The sequence below is a fragment of the Octopus bimaculoides genome, chromosome 7 (genome assembly GCF_046866305.1).
Source record: "Octopus bimaculoides isolate indiv1 chromosome 7, ASM4686630v1, whole genome shotgun sequence".
Taxonomy (NCBI): domain Eukaryota; kingdom Metazoa; phylum Mollusca; class Cephalopoda; order Octopoda; family Octopodidae; genus Octopus; species Octopus bimaculoides.
Genome location: NC_142934.1, coordinates 34,597,678 through 34,624,065, shown reverse-complemented (window position 1 = coordinate 34,624,065; position 26,388 = coordinate 34,597,678). Strand labels below are relative to the sequence as shown.

The following is a 26,388-nucleotide window of genomic DNA, read 5'->3' as shown; positions in this document are numbered from 1 at the left end:
GTATATTTCATCCCTTGCTCAATATAAAGTTAGACTTCAAAATGTGAAAAAAAATTTTTTTGGCTAAACATTTGAGACAGTTATAGACATGCTTTAAAGTGATAGAGTTTCCTCAGTAAAAATGTAGCCTCGAGTTTAGGTTGTTGAGATAGACAAAAGTAGATTTAATGCATAAAATATTTAAAAAGGCTCGCCTAAGATTAAATAAGTATTGAGTCATACTTGATTTATGCATTTTTACCATATCTTAATTGGTGTAATCTTGAAACATCTTTGGATGATATGTGTGTGTGTGTGTGTGTGTGTGTGTACATGTGCAATGGAATTTATATCCATTTTTGTCAAGGGTGAGAGGGGCATAATGTATTCTTTAAATGAATTATTTTCACAGATGCACTTTTATGAATTAGGAGTCAAATAATTTACATCATTATGTCAAAATGCCTTCATATGCTCAATAGTCCAACGCTTGAACTGAAACCGGCACACACATACATATATTCACAGATATGTCCATATATCTCTCTATGCATTCATTATATTCTGCTGAATAGAATTCACAAGAAAACAATTTTTAAAAAAATCAAAGAACAAAAAACAAACTAGAGTAAATAACAATTCAACTAATGAGATTGGTTCTGAGTATTATCAACATCTTGTTTTGGTTGTAATACCTGCAGTATAGTACATAGATACTCCTTTTGATCTTGTGAGATCTCACTTCCTCATTTCTCTCTCTTCCATTGTCAATACACAAAATATTCTCACCCAACATTCAATGTCCATCCACATTATATGCCCTACTACAGCAGTTACCTTTCCTAAACAAATCAGCTAAAGACTCAAACCTAACATCTAATTTAATGCATTTGTATCACTGCACTTCCTTTAAGCAAATATAATCTCTTAGCCTTCACAGATCTTTCATGTTCACTGTTTCAATTTACTATTTTGAAGATAGGCCGAAGACCAAACCTGAAGGAGAAAGAAAAACTTACCTGTTGTCCCAAGTCTGTTGATTGTTGTGTCAGCCTTTTTATTTCTCTCTGAGAATATGTCATACGTCTACGCGTTTCCTCAGTCTCACTACGAAGCTTTTGTCCTTCCTTGAAAATGAAAAATAAAAATGTAAATGTCATCCATAAACTATTTTCTACCTTTACCAAGGACTGCCATACTATAATTCTCACAGTAGAAAAATAACAGTTATCAGTAAATCAAAAAAAGTATTTGCAAAAATAGATGCTACGGTACATAAATATACAAAGTGCATAAGATATTTGAGGACAGATTTATGTTTATAAAAAAAACAGTTATATATAATAAGATAACTTTATTTATCAAAAATTGCTATGAGGATAAAAATAAACCTTTTCTATAATGTTATTCAATAAAGCCACCTTCAGCTTCAACAACTGCTTCTATATGAGATCTAAATCATCTACATACTCGAATCAAGTGGTCCTGATTCATTTTGGGCATTACTCTAACTATGGCAACTTTCAAAGAATCTTTGGTGTTATGGGCATGTTCATTGACCTCTCTTTCAACTACACTCCACATGTAGTAGTCCAATGGATTGAGATCTGGGGAATTAGGAGGCCAAATGTTAGGGGTTATGTGATTATGAAAATTTTCAGCCACCCATTCCTGTGTTACTACAGCCATGTTTGATCGTGCAGAGTCTTACTGAAACACATATGGCCATCTACTGCATACATTGTCTATCCAGGGCTTAACAATTATCTCCAGGACCTCACTGTAGGCAGCAGAGTTAACTCTAAGGCCTTCTGAAAAGAAGTAAGGACGCATCACATGTCCTTCATTGCTGACAACCCCTAAAACCATGACAATTGCAGGAAATTTTGTATGCATAACACTTGGAACTTCAGAAGGGTCTGCACATAAACATCTGTCATTTCTTCTGTTAATTTATTTGATCTTAGTCGAAGTTGTTCTCGTTTGAGAAAAATCAAATCAAATCTTCTTCTACTGGATTTTTCAGTTTGTTTAAGAGCCTTTTAGATCTGACATAGTGATTTTCTTTTGCTGACAAATTGACCTTTCCTCATCATATAAGACTTATATCTGATGTCTTCGTGGACAACATTTGTGATTGTTCCTTCTGACACATGGAGATCTTTTGCAATTGACCTCATGCACATTCTGGGAATGTAATCAATGGCTTGTTGAACTTGCTGGATAAACTCAGGTGTTCTGATGATTTCAGAGCGTTTAGAATGCTTTTTATGCTTTGATACTGGTGATACGTTTCCATCTTCAGTCCCTAGCTCCTTACAAACTTTATAAACTAAAGATCTGGCAACTTCCCAGAATCGAGGTATTTCTAAATCGCTATGCTCAGCCCTTATGACCACAATAACAGCATGCCTCTTCATTTTTTGAGTAAGCTGAGGGTCTGCCATTATTATTTTCTGAAACAAAGATTATACAGAGTTAGCAAAAAATGCAGCAATGACCCAAAAAAAGGTATGTCTCAAATACCTTACTCACCCTGTATAAAATAAGTTATTTTTCATCTAAAGGATACAGCATAAGATTGAGGGTTACTTATTTGTTCTCCTATACAATGTATTTTAGTCATCATACCTCATCACTGCCATTATTTAATGTCTACTTTTCCATGCTAACATAAGACTGACGTAATTTATTGGGATAGATTTCTTCTGGGCAGGTGCTCCTCCTGATACTAAGCCTCACCTGTTTCTAAGCAACGTAATATTTCTGTGGCCTAATGTTTTTCACAAGACTGGAAACAACATCACTTTATGACAGTGATGCTTGTTTACAACATCAAGTTATGCCAAGAGAACGGTGCACGCAAACATACACACATGTCAGTTTAAGGGGATCCAGTAAATTGTGATGAAAAGCTTGTAAGCATCTAGCATATATAAGGCCTGTACAGAAAACTCAAAGGAAAACATAATCCATTCATCTTCTCAGCCCACTGTTCATGGGAGGGTTGTGTCCTCAGGTACATCATCCATATCAGAAGCAACCGTCAGAAGCAACCGTCATTACAGTTTCTAATAGGATTCCCAAATGTGACTAACACAGACCATGGATATAATCCAAGCAGCTCGTTCTTGATCCACCTCTAGGTTTCCTGCTGGTTAGCTCAGCTTGAAGAATCTGTCAGGCAATTCTTACTTCTGACATTCTGATCATGTCGGTAGTACTGGAGCTATGACCTCTCAAATGCAGAGAAGTAGTAGCTCAACCTGGAGAAACTTCCTGATCTCCAAGCTATACACCCTATCAAGTAATGTTACTCCAGAGATCATTGAGCAGAACCTATTTCAATCACTTGTATTCAGAACTGTATTCTTTCAGAGATGACCCAACATTCATAATGATAAGTTAGGATAGGCATGAAAACTAAATTGAAGGGAATTAGTTAATTTCTTTTGCCAACCTTTCCTCTTCTGAGGATCAAATGCTGGAACTGGTGCATTACTGTACTAGCACCTGCAATTCTAGCATCCAATTCAGCCTCCTGCCTTCTGTCATTCAGGAATATGGTCCCAAGATATTTAAAATTCTCCTCAACAGTTGTTCCCTCTGAACTTGTATCAGGGTCCTTTGTATCCCATCCCATACCTTCAAGAAGTTGCAAGCTTACTGCTAGTTGTACCAGTATTTGGTGGAGACTGCAATATATTTATTGAATAGCCCACCCCTCTACTTAAGATTTGAATATGTCTGTCTCTTGTTAACTTGTGTGACGACAATGTGGTATGGTTGTTCTTTTGAACCACTTCCAATAATTCCTCCAAAAACGACAATATAAAAGGGTTTCAAACATATTTATAACAACAAATAACTTACAAACTCCAGTTATTGCAACATTATCATCACTAACAACTTACCAACATAGCAGTATCCAATTTGTGTGTAAGCTGTGTTATAGTATGTAAGGCTTGCTCATAATCTTCTCGCTGCTGCCTTAAGATAGGGGCTTTTTCTTCAATTTCTTGCATAATCTGATCCAAGTAACTCTTCAACCTTTTGTTTTCTTCCTTCTCTAGCTGTAATTCTTCAATGGCTTGAACATATTCATTGTAGATCTAACAATGGAATGCAAAAGAAAATATAGTGAAAACCGGTCACAACAATCAATTGTCTAAAACAAAATAGGTACACACAACCTTAAGGGGAAGGGCGTGTGTGTGTGCATGCAAGTGTTTGAGTCTATGTTTGTATTGCAATGGTATCAAACTTGGAACTATGTGGTCATAGAGAAAACTTCTTCACCACACATCCATGAGTATGTTCCAGATTTTAAAATATTTAAAAAAGAAAAAGATCATGAAAATAATTAAATTTGTTCAAAACTTATTGGTGCAGTATTGAGAAACTCATTTTTCAATTTTGGATGACTTCTCATGCTATAAGGCGTAAAAGATTTTTTTTTCTTTTTGGTAAACATTGTAAATGTTGTTGCTATTCCTATTTTTATTTTCATTTGTCTTTTGGGAAAGTGAAAATGTTTGCACACAAATTATATTAAAATATTTCTTGAACCATGTTAATAATGATAACCACCACTTATTAGTATTCTTCACTATTCCCTTCATAATCATCATTATCACTGCTGTTATAATCCACTCAAGTTAAACCTGGCATTAACAAAAACAAAATTTTAAAAAACGGCAGAAAGAAAAGAGATGGAAGTTACCTGTGTCAGTGTCATACCAGACTTGAGTAGTTTACTCGTTGCTGCAGCTGTAGGCGAAACTGATGCTATACTTTCAGCAGACATTTCTGTACCACACACTAGAGATAAATAAACAACAGCAATAAAAATAATGATTTCCCCTGTCTGCCACCAGAGTGACAGGTAAAGGAGACAATACAAAGGCAGACATAGGAATGATACGAAGAAAAAATTAAAATAGAACTGTACATGGTATACAATATCAACAATAGAAAAGAAGTATATTTAATGCACATTAGTAAAAAAAGAAAAAGAAAAATGACAATGATGCAATCTTTTTGACACAGGAGAGAGCCTCTATCACCAATCAAAGAAACCCTCATCCAAGATCTTGAACAAAAAGGAGGAGTGTTCTCTCTAATATTGTTCTCTGACTCATAAGTCTACACTTATAATGGTGCCATCCACTCTTACCACTTTCATCTACATACACAAACATATAAATATAGTCCACAGATGAGATCCAAATATACTCCATATAGAAGACAGCAGTACTCAAAGATTCAAACTAAGACTCCAATGTCTTTACAGGGCATCATATGTATGAGGTCTGCTCAATTACTATCCGGACTGTTGCCATAGTTACAAAGCTGAAGCACACAGAGTGAATCTGCTTGGCACAGATTGACCTTGAATTCATCTGTGCATGTGCACTAAGTTCAAAGATTCTAGCTCACTTCCGCTGTTTACAGCAGTGCTTCGAAGGAAGGTATGTAGCATGTGATCATTGCATTGACCATAACAGAGAAAGTTGTCATGGTGATACCTGCTCAGAGGCCTAGGCAAAGTAGCAGAAAGTGTATGGAGAGGAGTGTACGATCTGCACACAAGTGTACAAATGGTTCAAACATTTCCAAGATGATCGAAAAATTGTCAATATTGACGAACATTCTGCAACCAGCAGAACCAAGTAAAATATTACAGATGTGCATGCAACTGTGAGAGAAAATTGTCAAATCACTGTTCATTAGTTATCAGATGATGTGCAGACTAGTTATGGTTCAGTTCAGTCCATTATCACTGAAGATTTGTGTATGAGATGCGTGTCTGCCAAAACTGCTTTCAGCTGACCAAAAAGACACCTAGCTTTCAGTTGCACAAGATCTCATAGTGTTGGGAACAATGGAAACTTTTTGAAAACTTTGCATAGGTGTAATAACTTGGCCTGTACTTTTCCAGGTTTATAACCTTAAGAATATTACTTTTCATGCTCGCATTTTTCCATGTAATCCATGATTTTTCCAGACATTACTGTTATAATCAATAATGTGTCAATTAATAATTTAGGATTTTACCTTATAAACTACTGAGTAGGGGGATACATTGGCTGCTATTTTTAGCGTGTTGAGTGACCAGGTAGAGGCTCTTTCACTGGTTTAACTGTGTGATGAGATGTTTTTCACATATATGTATAATATGCATATATATCATCAGCAGAAGTTAGAGTAAGTCAAAAGCTGAGAGTATTGGCATTTATCAAACACGAATTTGTCCATTGTCACTCTGTAACTTCTAAAATACAAAATTTTGTCGAAAACGTTAAGAGTAAACCCTGTTGTATGCGACACATTCTACCAGTATCAGAAGTTTCAAAGTATTTAGTTAAAAAGAATTAAATAAATAATCTGTATGTCAAATTGAATAAATCCAAAACGGATAAAAAGCAAAGTTGACCTCAGCGGAATTTGAACTCAAAATGTAAACACAGGCAAAATACTGCTAAGCAGTTCACCCAAAACGCTAATGTTTCTGCCAACTCAGCGCCATAGGACATAAACACTCATCTTAGCAATATATTCTTTATTCTTATAGCTGAAGCGTTACTTCCTTACTCTCTTACTTACTGACACAAAATCTCATGACATTTCACCCCAGAACTTTTCTTTCACTAACTTTTGTTCAATGCGACTAGCAACTCTAAATTCCTCATACATTTTTCTATCATTTAAGCCTAAGAAAAGTATACTTTTATTTTAAAATTAAAAAGTTTATGTTAATTGAAGGTGTATAAGTGCCTTACTGCCCCGCTTAAGGTCGCAGACGTTTTGATGTAACTTTTTTTCTACTGAACCAAATCTCAAACTATTTATGCCAGAGAGTAGCTGAGGAGGTGTCCTCTTAAAAACTGCGTTGGGAACAATGGAAACTTTTTGAAAACTTTGCATAGGTATAACAACTTGGCCTGTACTTTTCCAGGTTTATAACCTTAAGAATATTACTTTTCATGCTCGCATTTTTCCATGTAATCCATGATTTTTCCAGGCATTACTGTTATAATTAATAATGTATCAACCACTACCGTAGTTGAATCAGGTGCATGGGTATACTTCTTGAGGAAAAATGGGTGGATAAGGTAATAGAGGTAGTCAGAGTATGCGATAGAATACTTAAGATTAGATTAGTCCTTCACCATGAGTTAGCAACCATTATCTCGGCCTATGCCCCTCAGCCGGGGCTACCCGATGGACAGAAAGACTGATTTTATGACACCCTCTTGCAGACTACTTTGCTGACGAATGACAGGGACCTTCTCTTTGTGGCTGGTGACTTCAATAGACATGTTGGACAACATTCAGGGGGCTTCCATGGAGGCTATGGTTTTCATTCCCGCAATGAAGAGGGAGCCAGGCTGCTGGAGTTCTGTGATGCAAATGATCTTATGGTTTGCAATACTAACTTCAGGAAACCTGCCAGTCACCTACCGTTCTGGCAGACACACTAGCCAAATTGACTACATCCTCGCCAGGAAGCAGGAAAGATGGCTGCTTATAAATGCCAAAACCTTCCCAGGTGAAGAATGTACCCCACAACATAGATTAGTAGTTAGTGACTTCAGGATCAGGGCTAAATGGTTGCCCAGAAGATGACCAGCATGGAGGAGAAGGGTCTGGAAGCTTAAAGATCCTGCGAATGGACAGAAATTTAGACATATTCCTCTAAGCCTCTGACGAAATAGAGGGGGATATAGCTTCATACGATGTAGAAGACAACTGGAGGTTTCTGCAGGACAACCATCTGAGGGCCACTGACCAGATCTGTGGATGGTGCAAAGTCCCCTCCAGACCCAAAATAACGTGGTGCTGGAAAAATGTTGTTGACAGGGCTATTAAACAAAAGAAACAGGCTTGAAAAGACTGGAAGAATGGAGGTAACAGGCAATTGTATAAGATTGCCAGAAAGGAAGCTAGGCGACAGGTTTATCTAGCCAGAGGGGAAGCAAATAGGAAAAAATTTGCCAATGTTCTGCGCCATGAGGAACCAAAAATTTGAGGTATTTCGTGTTGCAAGACAGTGTGTGAGAGAGAATCGTGATGTCGTAGGAGAGAAATGTGTTCGCATGGATGAGAGTACACTTGCACTAAATGAGGCCGCAAAGAAAGAGGTTTGGAGACGCCACTATGAAAGGTTGCACAATAAAGAGAACGTATGGGAGAAAGAGAGTCTGCCGAATGTCGACCCAACAGAGGTACCAGCTATCCAAGTTGACAAACCATGGTAGATAAAGCAATTAAGAGTATGAAGATAGAGAAACCCCCAGCCCATCAGGAATCCCAGCAGAGATGCTCAAAATATCTAGCAGTGTCGGCTATAGCCTAGTCACCCGTATTGTTAACCAGGTGATACATGAAGGAGTCATACCCAATGACTGGTATAGCAGCACCATAGTCAACTGCTGCAAAGGTAATGGTAACACTTTAAATACAAATAATTACAGAGGTATCAAGTTGCTGGATCAGGTAATGAAAGTCATGGAGAGGGTCATAGCCAAACTAATTAGGGAGAGAGTCAGTTTAGATGAGATGCAGTTTTGGTTCATTCCAGGGAAAAGCACCACTGATGCTATATTTCTGGTAAGACAGCAGCAGGAGAAATACCTAGCCAAAGATAAACCTCTGTACCTGATTTTCGTCAACATGGAGAAAGCCTCTGACAGGGTCCCCCGAACCCTTATCTGGTGGTCAATGAGGAAACTAGGGATACAAGAATGGTTAGAGAGATGCTGTCAGTAAGGTGAGGGTTGGCAACGAGTACAGTGAAGAATTCCAGGTAGAGGTAAAGGTCCCCCAAGGTTCAGTCCTCAGCTCCCTCCTATTTATCATAGTACTCCAGGCAATAACACAGGAATTCAAGACAAGATGCCCCTGGGAGCTCCTCTATGCTGATGACGTTGCACTAATTGCTGAGTCACTATCAGAACTAGAGGAGAAGTTTTAGGTGTGGAAGCAAGGACTAGAATCAAAGGGCCTTAGAGTCAACCTAGCTAAAACCAAAGTCCTAATAAGTAGGAAAGTAGACAAAACACAAACCCATTCAGGTAGATGGCCCTGCTTGATCTGTAGAAAAGGCATAGGTAGAAACTCTATAAGATGTACTCCAGGTCTTACTCAAATTTGGTATGTGTCACCCTAATTGTATACATAAGACAACATAATATAGTCATATGCAATATATATTGCCCACCGGATGCTCCAAACCACATAGGCAAATTTGAAGATTGCCTCACTAGAATTAAAGAAATCCTCATGAAACTGGAACACCATGTGACCATATTTCTTATGGGTGATTTCAACTTCCCCAACGTCAAATGGCTCGAAGGTCTCATACTCTCAGGAATGACTTATCGCAAGCAAGCACAGGTGGAATGCCTGCCCAACCTCACCAATGCCCTATTCATGGAGCAAGCTGTTCTCAGATCAACTAGAGCGAATAACATTCTAGATCTCTGCTTCATGAACAATATGGACATCATTCATGATGTGAAAGTGACGCCGACATTAGTCTCGGATCACAACATAATAGAGCTGTCTATGTTTGGGCCGAAAGAAACCAGAAACATACAGTCTAAAGGAAGCACCCAAAATCTCTCCAATCTCAACTTCCACAAAGCAGACTGGAAATCGATCCAGAAAGAGATCCTCAGAGAGGATTGGCCAAAATGTCTCTCCACACCAGACATTGACATGAAACTAGAATGTTTCATGTCTACTGTGCAAGCCATATGCCAGAAATATGTCCCAGAGCACAAGGCCAAAACAAATAGGAACAAGATTCCAAGAGAGAGGAAGATCCTCATGAGACGACGGACGAAAGTTGCAAATCGACTCAACCAGCATCCCAAGAATAGCGAAAGGTCCCGCCTAAAAACGACACTGATGGAGATAGAAAAAAGGCTGCAACAATCCTATGTGAGGGAGAGAGCAGACAAAGAAGCCTGGGTTATAAAAAACATTAAGTCAAATCCAAAGGCCTTCTTTCATTACGCGAAAGAAACAGCCTCAGTACGCTGCAAGATCGGACCCCTCTTCGAAAAGGATGGCTCCCTCACAGACAGTCCAACTAACATCAGTGAGGTACTGAATGAGCAATTCAAAAGTGTCTTCACCACTCCGTTGGAGCACAGACAAGTGAACGAACCAGTGGATTTCTTTGCTACCTCCCCTATAACCAGAGAGACAGTTACGATGGAATACATCAACACAAACTCAACTGCTGGTCCTGATGGTTTCCCAGCAACCCTCCTTAAATCGTGTAAGCATGCCCTGGCAAAACCCCTCCAGATCCTCTTCCAGAGCTTTCTCGCAAACGGCAGACTGCCAAGCAAGCTGAAGGAGGGAATAATATGCCCAATCCATAAAGGGGGAAGCAGAGCAGATGCCAAAAACTATAGGCCTACCTTTCTGACTTCACACATCAGCAAAGTCATGGAAAGGATAGTCAGAGGAAAGCTAATCGCATTCCTTGAAGAAAATCCTCAGTTTTGCTAAGTGATACCCAACATGGCTTTTGACCTAGGTAGGAGCTGCCTGACCCAGCTCTTAAAACAATATGACTGGGTGTTGAGGCAGTTACTCAACAACTCAAATGTGGACATAATATACTTTGATTTTGCAAAAGCTTTTGACAAAGTGGATCATGGTGTGATATGTCACAAACTGAGTGATCTTGGCATAGCTGGAAAACTTGAAGAGTGGTTACATGACTTTCTGAAAGATAGAAGTCAGGCAGTAGTGGCTAATGGAGCCACCTCTATGAAAACACAAATAATGAGCGGTGTTCAACAGGGGTCTGATCTTGCAGCGTACTGAGGCTGTTTCTTTCACGTAATGAAAGAAGGCCTTTGGGTTTGACTTAATGTTTTTTATAACCCAGGCTTCTTTGTCTGCTCTCTCCCTCACATAGGATTGCTGCAGCCTTTTTTCTATCTCCATCAGTGTCATTTTTAGGCGGGACCTTTCGCTACTTTTGGGGTGCTGGTTCAGTCAATTTGCAACTTTCGTCTGTTGTCTCATGAGGATCTTCCTCTCCTTTGCAATCTTGTTCCTATTTGTTTTGGCCTTGTGCTCTGGGACATATTTCTGGCATATGGCTTGCACAGTAACATCTCATGGACGATGTTACTGCTCAAGAGGATGTTTTTCTTGTTGCAGTCATTGATCCACAATTCCATGGCAGATTCCATCCTGACGACGTGCTTATTTCTCACTTTGTTATCTTTTTGGCACTTTCACAGAAACTTACTGCTACCGTATTCTGATCGCCACCTTATTTTTTATGTAGTGCATGATGCTTTCTTTGACAACATAATAGCAACCTACTGCAACATAACTTTTACCTTCCTGGAACATATCCTAGAGTTGTGCCTTCACATGGAGCGTCATAACCTTTTTCTGGCACTTAGGTTCACTGCCAGAAGCCTTAGAAGGTGCAGGGCATTTGGGCAGCATCTTAGGGCTTTAATAACAGACTATGACAAACACAGCACTCAACAAAATACTGGAGACAGCTACTTAACACAATTTTTCCAAAAAAAGCTCAAAAAAAAAATCATTGTATTTAATACCACGAATGGGAGATTGTGCAGAGATTAAAAATAATCGTGGTTTTGAAAAATTTAGTTTGTATTACCACTAGATACAGTCATCTATACTATAATAAGAGAGAGAGAGGGGGGGACCAGCAAGTAACCTAATTTGAATGAGGCTATACTGGCTCATGACCTTAAAAATTATGTTGTTGAAATAAACATTGTGCATGATCAAATGTAGTGACAATTTTAAAAAAGGGCTAGTAGTCGCTATACAAATCAGCAAGCTTTGAATGAAAGCAGGAATAAGAGAAATAAGATACAGTGTAGTTGTGTCTAAAAAAATCAAGCGACGTAATGCGTAGTTTTTCTAATCAGAGAGACCTTCAGCTGCAATGGGGCAGCCAGTAAACTGGCAAATACAGTATATTGTTATTTATAATTTAACCATCATAAGTGTGCAAAAGTATATATTGCCATAAAAAATCGTGGACAATATTTATGTTTACGCAAATATGTGGTGCTTTTCGTGAGTAATTATTAGTTCCATGAATAACCAGGACTACGATTGCCAAACCGTGAATAAGCAGGAGTATATTGTATATATATGCGTGTGTTATATACATCTGATGCCTCTTATGCCGAACTTTTCTCTTAAGACACTTACACTGTCATACATGCACACTCAGTGAAGTATACTAGCTTCATTTCTTTCAAGCCCATGCATGTCCTTGGCAGTCATAGCCCATGTTTTCACAGCAGAGTAGCTTGGCTGTTCTCACACAGGTATCATACAATGTGCCTTTCACTCTGAAGGAGAGGCCCTTTGTTTCCAACAGAGGCAGAAGCTCTCTTAACTTTGCCCAGCCTCTTATTCTAGCAGCTACACTCTCAGAGTATCCCCCTCTACTACTGACTTGCTCACCTAGATAACAGAAGCTATCAACTACTTCCAGCTTTCCTCCCTGGCATTTGATGGATTTCATTTTCTGTATGTTTTTAGTGTTAATTGTACCTGTGCACTTTTCACACACAAAAAAAATAGTTTCCCTGTTAACCTTCCTGATATTGTTGCACCACTTACGTGTCATTAGCTTACACCGGGTACAGCTTATGGAGCTTCAACCTATGCCTTTCTGCAGATCAAGCAGGGTCATCCACCTGAAGCTATTTGTGATTTGTCACCTTTCCTACTTACTAATACTTTGGTTTTTGTTAAATTAACTCTGATTCTAGACCTTGCTTCCACATCCAAAATTTTCTCTCTAGTTTCAGTAGTGATTCAGCTATAGGAACAAGGTCATCAGTATAGAGGGGTTCCCAGGTGCAGCACATCTTAAATTCCTCTGTTACTGCCTGGTGAACAAAAGGGGGCTGAGGACTGAGCCTCAGTGGACACCTACTTGTACCCTGAATTCATCGTCATATTCATTGCTAATCTTCACCTGACACACACACACACACACACACACATATAAATATATACATATACATATTCTTTTATGTTTCAGTCCGAAGGTTGTGGCCATGCAAGAGCACTGCCAATGTAAATCACCTTTTCAATAGCCTAACTTACGCGATTGGCTTTTGCAGGGAGTTTGACATAGCTGCTCTCTTTTGAGTTTCTTGCTGTGATATAGGGTCATCTGGGACCTTGAACAACAGGCGATCCAAGTTGTTTCTTGAAAATATCTACCACTACTCCATGAAAAGCCATCAGATGTTTTAATAAGGCATAAAATAGCTGTGGGCCCTTGAATCCTCAGCTACAGCAGTATATGGTCCCCACTATAGACTTGATAGCTGAGACCTTTGGAACAGTGCAGTGACATCATGTTTGGGATTAGATTAGCTCTTGGTACCAAAGTTTGGTGCGAACTCATCCAGGATCATCCATGTGTATATCACTGCACACCTCTCCCATCTTCACTCCAAGGAGTAGAGTCATAGCCCTTTCAGTGACTCCCAGTAGCTCAGTTGTTCCATCGATGCAATCTTCCTGGTATAGCACTGCTAAATTGCCTCAACTTCCACTATTTATTTGACACTGGTGAGTGACCACTGTTGAAAGCAGTAGTCCAGACGGCTGAGGACAAATGTCCTTCATAAAACCAGCCTAGTTTCCTGGCCCCTTGTTTTGAAGGTTCTCAGAATCCAGCCAGCCATTTGCTTGTACATTGCCACCATTTTAGTGATATGAATGTGAAACAAGGCATCATTGTTCATATCACTGTATGTGATTCTGGGACTGCCAGTCCTTTTGGTCCACAGTATCATTGTTGTGGCTTCTGAGCATCAATTAGCTGGTAGTGGAAGGCTTAGAATTTACCTGCATTAAATTGCATACTGTTTTCCTCATCCTACTTATATATGGCATCTAGGTCTTTCTGTAGAAAATTAGCAGTAGAAGGCTCCTTGACTGCTTGTGCTACTTTTGTGTTGTCAGCATAGCTAGTAAATGTGGCTGTCTGTGTAATTGATGGCATGTCTGAAAGAGCCACCATAAACAGCGGTGTTCCTAAGACAGTTCCCTGAGGCACTCCACTCTCCATTACTGTCTCCATTGGCTACCACTGCCTGGCTTGTTTTTTAAGAAGTCATGTAACCACTCTCCCAGTTTTCCAACTATGCTGAATCAACCTAATCAAAGGACTTTGCAAAATCAAGATATATCACATCTACGTTTGAGCAATTCATTGGTTGCTTCAACACCTAGTCATAATGCTGCATTTATATATTGGGTTGTCCAGAAAGTTTATACCTATTTTTAGTTGTTCATGTTCCAACACATTAGAAAACATCAAATTTATTGACACATAATATGCCTACATTTCCACTTAGCACACACTTCAAACTATCTCGAGAAAGAAAGTTTAAAATTACTTACTTTGTGTCAATTTTGCATCCCTATGTATGGAAGTGGCTCGCTAAATTTACAGTTAGTGATTGTAGCCTTATTGATGAAGAACACTCAGGCAGACCCCACCACCACTTCAAAAGACGAACAGATCAAGACACTGATTGAGAATAACCCACACTACACAACATGGGAATTGGCAGAAACACTAAATTTATCTAAATCACCATCCTTGGACACTTAGTGAAGCTTGAGTACACATAATTTGAGTGAAAAGAATCTTTTGGATTGCATTTCTAGCTGTGATTTGCTGTATAAACACAAAGAAAATGCACCCTTTTTGAAGCAAATTGTGATGAGTGTTGAGAAATGGATGGTTTACAACAATGTTCAGCGAAAAAGATCCTGGGGTAAGCGACATGAACCACCTTTAGCCACCTCAAAAGCAGGTCTTCGTCCTAAGAAAGTCATGCTCTGCATCTGGTGGGATTGGAAAGAAATCCTGTACTATGAACTTCTGCCAAGTAACCAGTCAATTAATTCTTAGATGTACTGCTTGCAACTGAACAATCTAAAGGCAGCAATTCAAGAAAAACGCCCAGAATTGGTGAACAGGAAAGGTGTTGTTTTCCATCAGGATAATGCCAGTCCTCAGGTTTCTTTGGCAACCTGTCAAAAACTGTTGCAGCTTGGCTGGGATGTGTTACTCCACCCACCATATTCACCAGATATTGCTCCTTCAGATTTTCATTTATTCAGGTCCTTGCAAAATAATCTCAATAGTAAAAATTTTAATTCTTTGGAGGACATAAAAACCACCTAAATGAGTTCTTTGCCAAGAAATCACTGAAATTCTTGGAGGATGGAATCTTTAAGTTGAGGAAACATAGAGAAAGGTTGTGCAACAAAATGGTTCATATTTAGTGGAATAAATATTTAATGGCATAATTTTGTTTTATCTTTTAATTCCCCTTAAAAATCAACATAAACTTTCAGGACAACCCAGTATATTCTATCTCTACATTATATTGATCTCTATATATATATATTTTCTAGATCTACTTGATATTGATTTATCTCTCTAGCCTCTTAACATCCATCAATCTTTCTGCCTATTTTCTTGCCTTACCCTCATTTTTACACTTCTTCATTTATATACTTACGAACATATATATTTTTGTGGCAAATAGACAAAGACTTAGAGAAGTAAGATTATAACACTTATTCAACAACACAATCCAACAATCTGTTGGTTAAATAAATTATTTTATGTACACTAATACTGTGCGCTTTATGATTAGAGGATGCTATGCTTAGCCCTTTTGATAGCATCCCTAGTTCTATGAGATAAACTTTTTGTTTTAAAGTAATCTACCTTTTACTAAAATTTCATGTTTATTTATGTTCCAAACACCAGATTGATAATGATAATTATTTTACGAATTCCTTTATTATTTTAAAAATTAATTGAAACAAAGGTAGTTTAATTCAACAAAAATATAGAAATGAGAGATTCTAAAAATTTGGTAAAGTTTTAGAAAATGGTATTTTGACAACTTACGTTTTGATTTTGAGAGAAGATCATTGGCATTACGAAGTTCATTTTCAAGATTTTTGGTCTTTTTATCTGCAAAACAACAGATTAAAGGATACTGAAGTTAAAATGAGAAAAAATAATTAGTCATAAGGTACAAAGAAATAATTTAAAATTCAAAATACGGCAGTTAATTTTGTTAGTTCAACATCTTTAGTAATATTTCTGGACTACTGACGACAACTAGGGCAGGTCACAGGTAAATACATGTAAAAGGAAATAAAAGGAAAATGGAAGCTGATCAGAACTTTACCTTTTTCTTCCAGTTGCTGTAAAAACTTGCTTTTTTCCATATCCTTCATTGCTTCTAGTTTGCTTCGGCCTAAAGAAAAAAATATTTTGTTTTATTTGCAATAAAATATTCCACAAAACTTTAAGTCAAATAATTATCTACCAAAATAAAACCGAAAATAAATTTTGAAACTACAATTACTTTAATATAAGGGCACAACATGAAGTATCAATTATGCTTATATGATAGTAATTTACATACCATTGTGAAGCTCATCCACCCTAGCCTAACAATTACAAAACTGTTTAAGCATACACACAAACACAGAATGTAAGTTATTTTAAAACCATTTTTGATACGTAGAGTAATATTAAAGTTCTCTTTACCTTCTGATGCTTCTCTTAAAAGATTCTGCAATTCAGATACAGCACGCGACAGTTCCTTAATCTTATTCTCAGAGTCTTCAGATAAACCCTATTTAAATAATAAAGAAAAAGAAAACAAATGGAAATGGAAATTACCACATGACACATCAATTCCCTAACATCTCATTCAGGAAATTCTGATCAGCCTACTTAGAGGCATTAAGTATGGAAATTAACCAATGAAATCATTGGATTAACTTTCAGAATAGTGATCCAGTATTTTACATGTTACATTTTCACATGGCGTTGTTCAGCATTAGGTCAATTTTTAGCAGGTCATGGAACCCTGTACAGCTGCCATTCCAGGCTGCTGATGGCATGGTTGTTTAGACACTTGTCAGATTTGTCAAAGACACTCTAGCTGTGACTATTCTATTTAGGAATACATTATTCAATGTATCCATCTGTTTACTTTAAGTTAGGAGCAGGTTAGAACTGAGGGAGATTTGGTTGCTATTTCTATGAAGTTGTACAACTCTAAATAATCTCCCTTATTGACTTGGTCTTTATTTGGAAGTTGCAGATGATATAACAGAAATATCATGGGTAAACATTGCCTCTGTAAATGATCATAACTTTCTAGTATTTATATCATCAATCATGAGGATACAGGTATTAGGTCTAAGGCTCAAACCCCACTACTACACAGTACTGTGGGCAAACACTTTCACCACAGCCTCAGATTGACCCAAGTCTTGCAAGTAAATAGGGATAGATGAAAACTATGTAGAAGCCTGTCAGATGGATTGTACCTGTAATTCAAAAGTCCAGCCTTATCATACATATCCTACCCAAGAATTATGTTGAGTACATGAAATACTCAACCCGCCAGTTCTGCAGACAGATTGTCTAGCCAATTAACAACTGGACACATTCCTATACTGAATTCAGTATAAGAGTCCACTATCATCATCATCTCATCAATCCCAGTAAAATGAAAAGTAAAGCCAATTCATCATCATCATTTAATGTCCATCTTCCATGCTGGCATGGGTGGGACGGTTTGACAGGAGCCAGTCAGGCAGAAGCCTGCACCAGACTTCTGTGTCTGTTTTGGCCGGGTTTTTACAACTAGATGCCCTTCCGTGGAACAAGCACAGGTGAGGTTAGTTTTGGCAAGGTTTTTACAGCTGGATGCCCTTCCAAATGCCAATCACTTTACAGTGTGGACTGGATGCTTTTTTTTTTTTTTTTTTTTTTTTTGTAGTTGGGTTTGACATGCAAACCCATGAACTGAATCAGATGTCAAAGCAATAATGAGGGTGACTGTCATGTTCTCTCTGAATACCATGAGTGAGAGTGCGTGTGCGCGCACACATACACAGTACTGACTCAACCCATTGGTTTCAACGATAAGTATTCAAATTGTTTGATCAACTGAACCACCTAGTCATTGATTTATAGTGTAAATGGCTAAGTATTCCATAGACTTATATAGCCTTAATAGTAAAATTAATGGGACAGGGTACAGTTCATCCAATGGGCATCCAAAGTAAGAGTTAATACAAGGCCCATGATGCCATAATGTGGAACTGAAGTCAGGGCTTCATGATTGCAAAGAAAAATTCTGAACCACTGAGTCATGTCTGTGCATATATTGTAAAGAGGAAAATATAAAATTTTGGAGAAATAAACAAGATAAAAAAGAAACCTGAGCATCTAATACAAAGATTTATGAAGTGCTTAGTCAGCATGGCGCAAGAAGTAGATAAATTCTGCCACTTGGGTAACATGATTTGTGTTGAGGTAGAGTTAATAACTCTGTTGGTTTGGATTCAACATGTTTTGATGAAGTTCAGAGATTGATAACATTGAAAAGAAGATTGTATAAGAAGTGCAATAATATACACAGTGAAATACAGAGGTATACTGAGTGCAGAGAAATGAGTACAATGAGTACAAGAATATGATTAAGATGGAGACATTCATGAGAAATTGCTGTATTGGTATAGACTCATAATCCAAATGCACAAGCAAAATTCAGGATTTGATAGGGATAAGATGTTTATGTTCAAGTAGGCCTAGAAAGAAGTCATCATATGAAATTTGGGAATGTCAGCTCTCATGTATGATTCAAACAGAGACATGCCACATTCTCTCTCTTTTTTGTATGCAAGTCATGATAGAATAATACATGCACTGATGTGCATATGCAACATAAAGAATGTTGAAAATTCATCTAGTTTATACTTGTACACAAATGGTATCAAAATACTATTTCTGGAAAAAATAAAACAAAGGAAAATGTAAAATTTCTCACCTTGTACAGATTTACTAACTTTGTTTGTGATTGTAATTCTTGCTGAAACTGGAATTCTGCTTTGATTTGATCATCACGGGCCTTCAAACAGAAAACAACATTTAAACAAAAACAAAATAGTCTAAGCAAAACTAACTTAATACAAATTTTCTCACTAGTTTTTCAAACCTTCTACAGACCATATGTACCTTCGGCAGACACTCAAGTAACTGAGATATCTGCTTCAACCTCCCAAAGACAGACATATAATTGGCAAATGTAGTTCCTACCACATACAAATAACTAACATGTTACATGAGCAATAATTCCAAAATTAATAGTTTTCATGAGGAACACTGGAAAACTATTCAAACAATGGAGATATAACTATGAGAAGCTATTCAAATAAAATGCATAGAGATATTACCATGGGAAGCTTGATATTAATAAAATTGCTTTTTGAAGTTATCTGTTCAGATTTTGTATAGAAATTAGAGCCAGTTCTTAACATTACAATGCTTCTTGTAAGATGGAATTTTTGAGGCAGGCTTTTTATAGCTGCATACCCTTCTAGTTGCTAACCCTCATCTGTTAATATTTCCTCATAGCCAGAAATGTTCCCATGGAAGACAGGAAACTAAAAACTGTTTATATTATGGTGACATTTGCTTATAACTATCCAGTCATGTCAAGACAAGGCGATACAAACATGCATACATATATGACAGGCTTCTTTCAGTTTCTGTCAACCAAATCCATTCGCAAGGTTTTGTTTGGCCTAAGACTATAATAATATGCTTGTTGCAGGTGCCACACAGTGGGACCGAACTTACAATCACACAGCCAAACCTACACTTAATAAAGATATTTCTATTCATGCAATATAAAATAAACAATAGGAAGATATTCAAACATTATGGAATAAAACTTACATCTTTGAGTTTTTCATTAAACTCTTCAATCTTTTTTCTCTGTTCATTGTTTACACTCTTCAATGATTCAATATTTTCTTTCAATAACATTGCCTTTCACAAGAAATAAGAAAATAATTTTTTAGACACATATGTTTGCAACAGATAAATGCTTTCAACTATCAAATACATAAATATTTCCATTTTTGATTATAAATTATTAACAGAAATTAAGAAAGGATTTTATATGCACACATTCTGTATAGCTATCTCTATTCACACATATCTATCTACACACACGCACACGTGTGTGTGTGTGTGTACAGGTTTATATAATTTTCGCCTTTTGTCATCTCCTCTGTGGAGCTTAGCATCCTGAGGCCAGTCTTCACAAATCTCCCTTTGTCTCCCTCTTCTACAGGTTCCATCCACTTTGAAAACCCCAAATTTCTTTATTTGATTATCATTCTCCATACTCATCACATACCAATTCCATCTCTTTTCATCACTACATGTAAATTCTCTTCAACCCAGTTTTTTCTTTCATTTATACTCCATTATTCGTATATACTGACATTACACATCCAACAGAGCCTGCTCACTTTATTTTCTTTTACGGCCTTCACAAATCCTTGATATTCAAACCTTGCATCATACTACAGTTGGTACTGAAGAACTACACAATATGTCCTTTACTCTCACAAAAAAAAAACCTTTTATTAATTTCAATAATTCAAAAAACATATAGTGGCACTCAAATAGTAATATCTACCTCATCAGTTTTCATATCAAGCTCAGATTGAACTTTGAGCAACTGTGCAGTCTGCAAATAAAAAAAGAAAATCAAATACAGACATCATTAATATTATGCCAACTTGTTCTTTTTGTACGTACCTGTGGTGTGTGTCACTTACTTCAAAGGAAGAAGTGAGTGGCAAAGCAAGAGAGAGGAGGACAGAGGAAGTAAGAGAGAAAGCAAGAGTGAGGGAGATAGAGAGTGAGAGAAAGAGAGAGAGAGTGAGAGAAAGAGAGAGAGTGAGAGAGAAAGCGGGAGAGTGAAAGAGACAATGAGTGGTGACAGCATTCGTTTTGTGTTTTTAAATGTTTATCACATTGCAAGTAGTTACATAGATACTCATTAAATTAAAAGTGGGAGAGAGGAGGGACAGAGGAAGTGAGAGAGACAGTAGATATATAAATCGAAAGAGAAGTTGATACATAGCTAAAGAGACAGTAAATATTGGATGTCCCTTTCATTTTTCATTACCACACAAGGATAAAATTAACTTGCAAGTGGCTGAGTACTCCACAGACAAGCATATCATTAACGTAGTTCTCAGGGAGATTGAGCCTCACACAGAATATGGTAAGGCTGGCCCCTTTGAATTACAGCTACAACTCATTTTGGCCAGCTGAATGGACTGGAGCAAGATAAATCTTCAAGTGGTTAGAAGAAAACGAAAAAAAGATCCTATATAGGGGCAGGAAAATCTTTTTAGTCATTAGGGTCACTATGGGTGTTAATCTGGTCCTAACAGCAGCATTTATGGGTCTCAAAGATCTAGAGGCCAAGTCCCCAAATAAACACCCATGTGCAGGCTGTTGTTATCAAACTAAGCGGGAGTCGAGGACGAAGACACAATAGAATAGCAATTATTTTGTCTTAACTTTCATAGCCTATACTAAACACGAAACATTTTTGCCTGATGATATGGAACATTTCCTTTTTTTTTCACTCTTTTTTAAAAAATGACACTGTCAGTTATGACAAGGTTCCTGTTTATCTGATCAATGGAACAATCTGCTTGTGAAATTAATGCGCAAGTGGCTAAGTACTCCACACATGCATACCATAAGGTAGTTCTCGGGGAGATTCAGCCTCACACATGACTAAAAGAATAAAAGAATACTGGAAGAACATTCCATACCGTGAAACCAAGAAGGTTCTTTGAATATGTACAATGTATATTAAGGCTAAATAGTAATTGTTTACATTTGTGTAACTGATATTTTGGTTGGATTATACAGTTAACAGTTCAATACTTCTTTCTATATTCTGTAACTGTCACAATATAGAAACATTTCTCATGGCACCAGCACACAATTTACAGATGCTTACACTTTTTATTTCGTTTTTGGTTTTGGTTTGCAAGATTCTTTATGTGAGTTCATGTGTTGAAGCATATTCTGTTGTCTGGGGAAAGTCATTCTCTTTTAGTGCCTTATAATTTAACACACTCACTAGTAAAATTTCCACTTATTTTTTATTTTTCTAAAATTTTCGTAGTGAATTTTTCACAGGTCCAGCTAGTCATTATTATTATTCTTGTTGTCATCATTATTATTAAGGTGGCAAGTTGGCAGAAGTGTCAGCTCACCGGGCAAAATGGTTAGCAGCATTTCACCCGTCTTTACATTCTGAGTTCAAATTCCGCCATGGTCGACTTTGCCTTTCATCCTTTCAGGGTCAATAAATTTAGTACGAGTGAAACACTGGGGTCTATATAATCAACTTACCCCCCACCCAAAATATTTGTCCTTGTGACAAAATTTGAAATTATTATTATATTAAGGTGGGTGATTGGCAGAATTGTTAGAGTCACAGGCAAAATGCTCAAGGGCATTTCTTTCAACTCCACATTTTGAGTTCAAATACCACCCAAGAAAACTTTACTATTCATCCTTTCAGAGTAAATAGAATAAAGTTATGAGTAAATTTTTAATGTGAAGTTTTAATTTAGAACAGTTTAAAACAATAAGTTTGTAGCATAGTGCCAAGTGCAGTCATAGATAGGTTGATATCAAAAGGGTTAAAATACATCCTAGTCATCATCATAAAATATAGAGCAATACCTTATCTTTAACAATATTCTGCTGGTCTGTGATTTTCTTCTCCAGTTCACTATTAAGATAGTCAACTTGTCCTTTCAGTTGCTTAATCTCTTCAGAAAATCTTTCTTTTTGGTACTAAGAATATAAAGAAATTAATGCAAAAGAATAAATTAAAGTATAAAAAATAAACAAAACAAGAATGGTATTTTCAATGTATATTCATATATTTGTGAGTCTATGTGTATATATGAATTTTATATATATATAAATAATTCATATATACACATGTATATATATGTATGTATATATATATATATATACACATATATATATATATATACACACCAATGAAAAGACATGGAAAATTCTTTAACACATCTTTAATTATAAGTATACACACACACAGAGTCAGTTCTATTACACAATTCCAATTTTATTCAGCTTAAGCAGCATTACTACAAACCAGTATGTTGTTTACATGCTGCTTCTATATACTCCAGACTGGCTGATTTGGAAGGGACACAAACTCATGACATTGAAAAGCAGTGAAATGTGCATCTGTTGCTCTCATCAACACTTTCAGAGCAATTTCGTTTCACCAAGCATGGAAGTATATTGTGTTTCTTGACACAACTCATCATTTCTCGAGACAAAAGTTCCTGCCATATTGGCTTCCAGGAACTACTAAGTCATTTTCAGCTCGCAGATCCATATAAGATGAAACACCCAAACGCTCCATTGTGGACATGGTCAAGTGGCAATGGGTCTTCCAGGTCGTACATAGATAAGATTTTAATTAGGAAAGCAGATAAGAATATAGCTAAGTGTCCACAGTTTTATCCAGTCAGCTACAGTGATCATAAGACGGTCACTTGTGAGTTGAACCTAGATAAGGTATATAGTCAAGGATCTGGCTACTGGAAACTCCTTCTCGCGATTGAGGAGTACATAAAGTGGATTAAGTTGTTAATACAGAGGGCATTAACAGGAGCCATCATTAATAACAAATGGTGGTATGCCCTCAAATGAGCCGTTAAATTCAAGTCTATTCGATATAACATAAGTTTAGTGGCTAGTGAACGTAAGCAGGAACAGGGTTTAGTTAAGGCTTTAGAGGAAGCCATAAGGACTGGCAGTGCAACCCAGGTGAAGAAACTGAAACTAAACCAAGCACATGGAGTGCATTGTCAGGGCTAGACTACGTGCAGTGGGTTGCAAGGAAATCAAGGCCGCTGGATGGGCCCAAGTGGTGGAAACCCAACATGGAAATCATTCCACAGTTCGATCTTTGATAAACAAACCCGAGAAGATGTGTGAGGCCTTGCAGGAGCACTTCGTCCAGCTTCTTGGGGGAGAGTGATGGACCAGATAATAGGAGGGACCCAACGGAATTCTTCACTGGGTTGCTGTCCCTCTCGGGGCAGGATACAGTCTTCTGAAGGGCCGATCACACCTGAGGAGGTAACTGAGGCAGACTGTGGTGAAGGTAAATCACTGGGACTGGATGGTCTACCCTACGAGTTGTATAAGAGTATGCAGGACTGCTGGCCAGTGTGTACACGAACTGGCAACAGAATGGGTTAATTCCCAAATCTGTACGCCGGGGAGTGGTGACACTGATCAAAAGGACCCAGAGAAGTGGGATTGTATAAATAATTTCCAGCCCATCACTCTACTAAATATAGAGTTGAAGATTTTGGCCAAGGTGCTAGCAAAAAGGTTGGCACATGTTGCAGATGGTCTGATCAAGGAGGCACTGACATGTGCCATTCCCGGCAGAAGAATTCAGGACAATCTCCACCTTCTATGCTACACCTTAGAGGGGTTTGAGAGTAATTCCAGCAAGGGTGGGGCAGTGGTCCATCTAGACCAAGCTAAGGCTTTCGATAGGGTTGACCATCATTACCTGGTGTCTGTTCTTGCACAGTTTGGCCTAGGTCTTAACTCAATCGTTCGGGTGAACGGTTTTCTGTCAAAACCGTTCTGAATCAAACACTCGGTTCACCAAGTGTGTCCACTCTCACCACTTTTGTATGTGATGGCTCTTGAGCCGCTACTGCGAAAGTTGAGTGGCATCCCAAGAGGGCCAGGCAGTGGAGAGCTGGTTTCAGCTTATGCAGATAACATCACCATTGTCGTGACCAAAATGGTACACCTACAGAGGGTAGGAAAGGCCATTGAGGTTTACAAGACAGTGGCAGGTACAAAGACTAATCAGGATAAGTCAGTTGCCTTGCGACTCGGCACCTAAACGGGCAAGTCGTTGCCTCCAGACAGCGTCATGGGACGTTGGACATAGGGCCCGGTTAAGTTGCTAGGAGTCTGGTTTGGCCCAAATCTCCAGGTAGAAAAGAACTGGGCTGAGGTTTTGATTAGGGTGGACCACATAGCCAAGACCTGGTCTGGGTGGTGGCTATCCCTGAAAGGGAGGGCAGAGGTGACCAATGTGTTCATCGCATTGGTCATCACTTACCGCCTAACCGTCATTCCTTGCCCAGATTCGTGGTTGACCAAGTTGGAAAGACAGCTCTTTCGCTTTTTGTGGAAGGGCTCAAAACCACTTGTGAGGTGAAGTGGTTAAGAGCGCGGACTACTAACGCCAAGATTCCGAGTTCAATTCCAAGCAGTGACCTGAATGATAATAATAATAATAGTAATAATAACAATAACATCGAAAAATACCTAAGAAATGAGAACCCAGGTTCGAAATTTCCATAAGACGCCTGATGAAGGCTGGAAGGTATATCAGCTGAAACGTCATGTTAACAATGAACAAGATGAGGACAAATATCTGTCAAATGTAAATTATGTAAATAATGTTCTATCTGCTGTCAAAAACTGTAAAAGGGAGGACTAGGGATGCCTTGGATGTTGATGCGCAAACATGCACTGAGGTTGAGGCATCTTTGGCTCCTCCTGGATAGTGAATGGGTGTGGTCACCACTGGCGAAACGGATGTTTCCCACATTCACTAAGTTTCGGTGAACAGGAAGCCTGGTGCTATCAAAGATCTAAGTTGGGTACATAGTGTACGGAGTGTCGCAAGGCACTCCTGCTATTCCGTTCCTTGGGCAATGCCAGCAGTGGTAGTTCAACCGCATCTTTCTATAGTGGTTTGGTAGAGGATGGATGTAACAATACCCTGGGGGTGACCCTGGGTTTTGAGGATAATCAACTAGACAGTCTGTTCCAACATACATTTGGGCCGAAGACACTGGATCATTTCCAAAAGTCTTTGGCCTGACAATGCTACTGAGGAGACTTGCCTGTTTGGGATAAGATTGCAAGACACTATCAATGCGACACACCGATCTGTCCAAGATGCAGGCAGGAATGAGTAACTGTCCTGCATGCTATTGTTCAGTGCTCAGAGATGTTGGAAGTGTGGACTTATGCGGAACATATGTTGTCTGATACAGGAAGAGAACAGCTATCAACTGAGTCAATTTTAAAAATTCACCCACCGTATTTCCTGATGAAAGAAGGTAAGAAATGTTTCCTCATAGTAGTCGCAATCGCGAAAGAGGCACTATGGAAGATGAGAATGAAAGGAGTAATGACAGGCAGCTTCACCTCTGGCCTCAGTCTGCAAAGATATTTCACTTTTCATTTGAAAAGGAAAGTGAGGCCTGTCAGAGAAAATGTTTCATGATAGATGGAAGTATGTGGTATGAGTGTAACCATGTGAACATGACAAAGATCTATCACCGGTATCAGTGGTGGATTGGGGCTCGTGGGGTCAGGAGCTTTAT

At 38.1% G+C, this 26,388-nt stretch overlaps 1 protein-coding gene across 7 annotated transcripts in view; it reads right to left on the bottom strand.

The window, feature by feature from the left end:
- The window catches only part of LOC106884301 (nucleoprotein TPR), a 206,099-nt gene that overhangs the window by 150,133 nt on the left and 29,578 nt on the right, over window positions 1-26,388 (bottom strand). For all 7 annotated transcript variants that reach the window (XM_089355144.1, XM_089355147.1, XM_089355146.1 and 4 more), the window contains exons 6-15: window positions 22,658-22,771; window positions 20,577-20,627; window positions 19,826-19,918; window positions 18,915-18,995; window positions 16,616-16,703; window positions 16,251-16,319; window positions 15,965-16,030; window positions 4,703-4,800; window positions 3,894-4,091; window positions 999-1,106 (exon numbers count right to left, since the gene is read on the bottom strand). In XM_089355144.1, coding sequence (XP_089211270.1) covers window positions 999-1,106; window positions 3,894-4,091; window positions 4,703-4,800; window positions 15,965-16,030; window positions 16,251-16,319; window positions 16,616-16,703; window positions 18,915-18,995; window positions 19,826-19,918; window positions 20,577-20,627; window positions 22,658-22,771 — 966 coding nt within the window. The remainder of the gene's footprint in view (window positions 1-998; window positions 1,107-3,893; window positions 4,092-4,702; window positions 4,801-15,964; window positions 16,031-16,250; window positions 16,320-16,615; window positions 16,704-18,914; window positions 18,996-19,825; window positions 19,919-20,576; window positions 20,628-22,657; window positions 22,772-26,388) is intronic.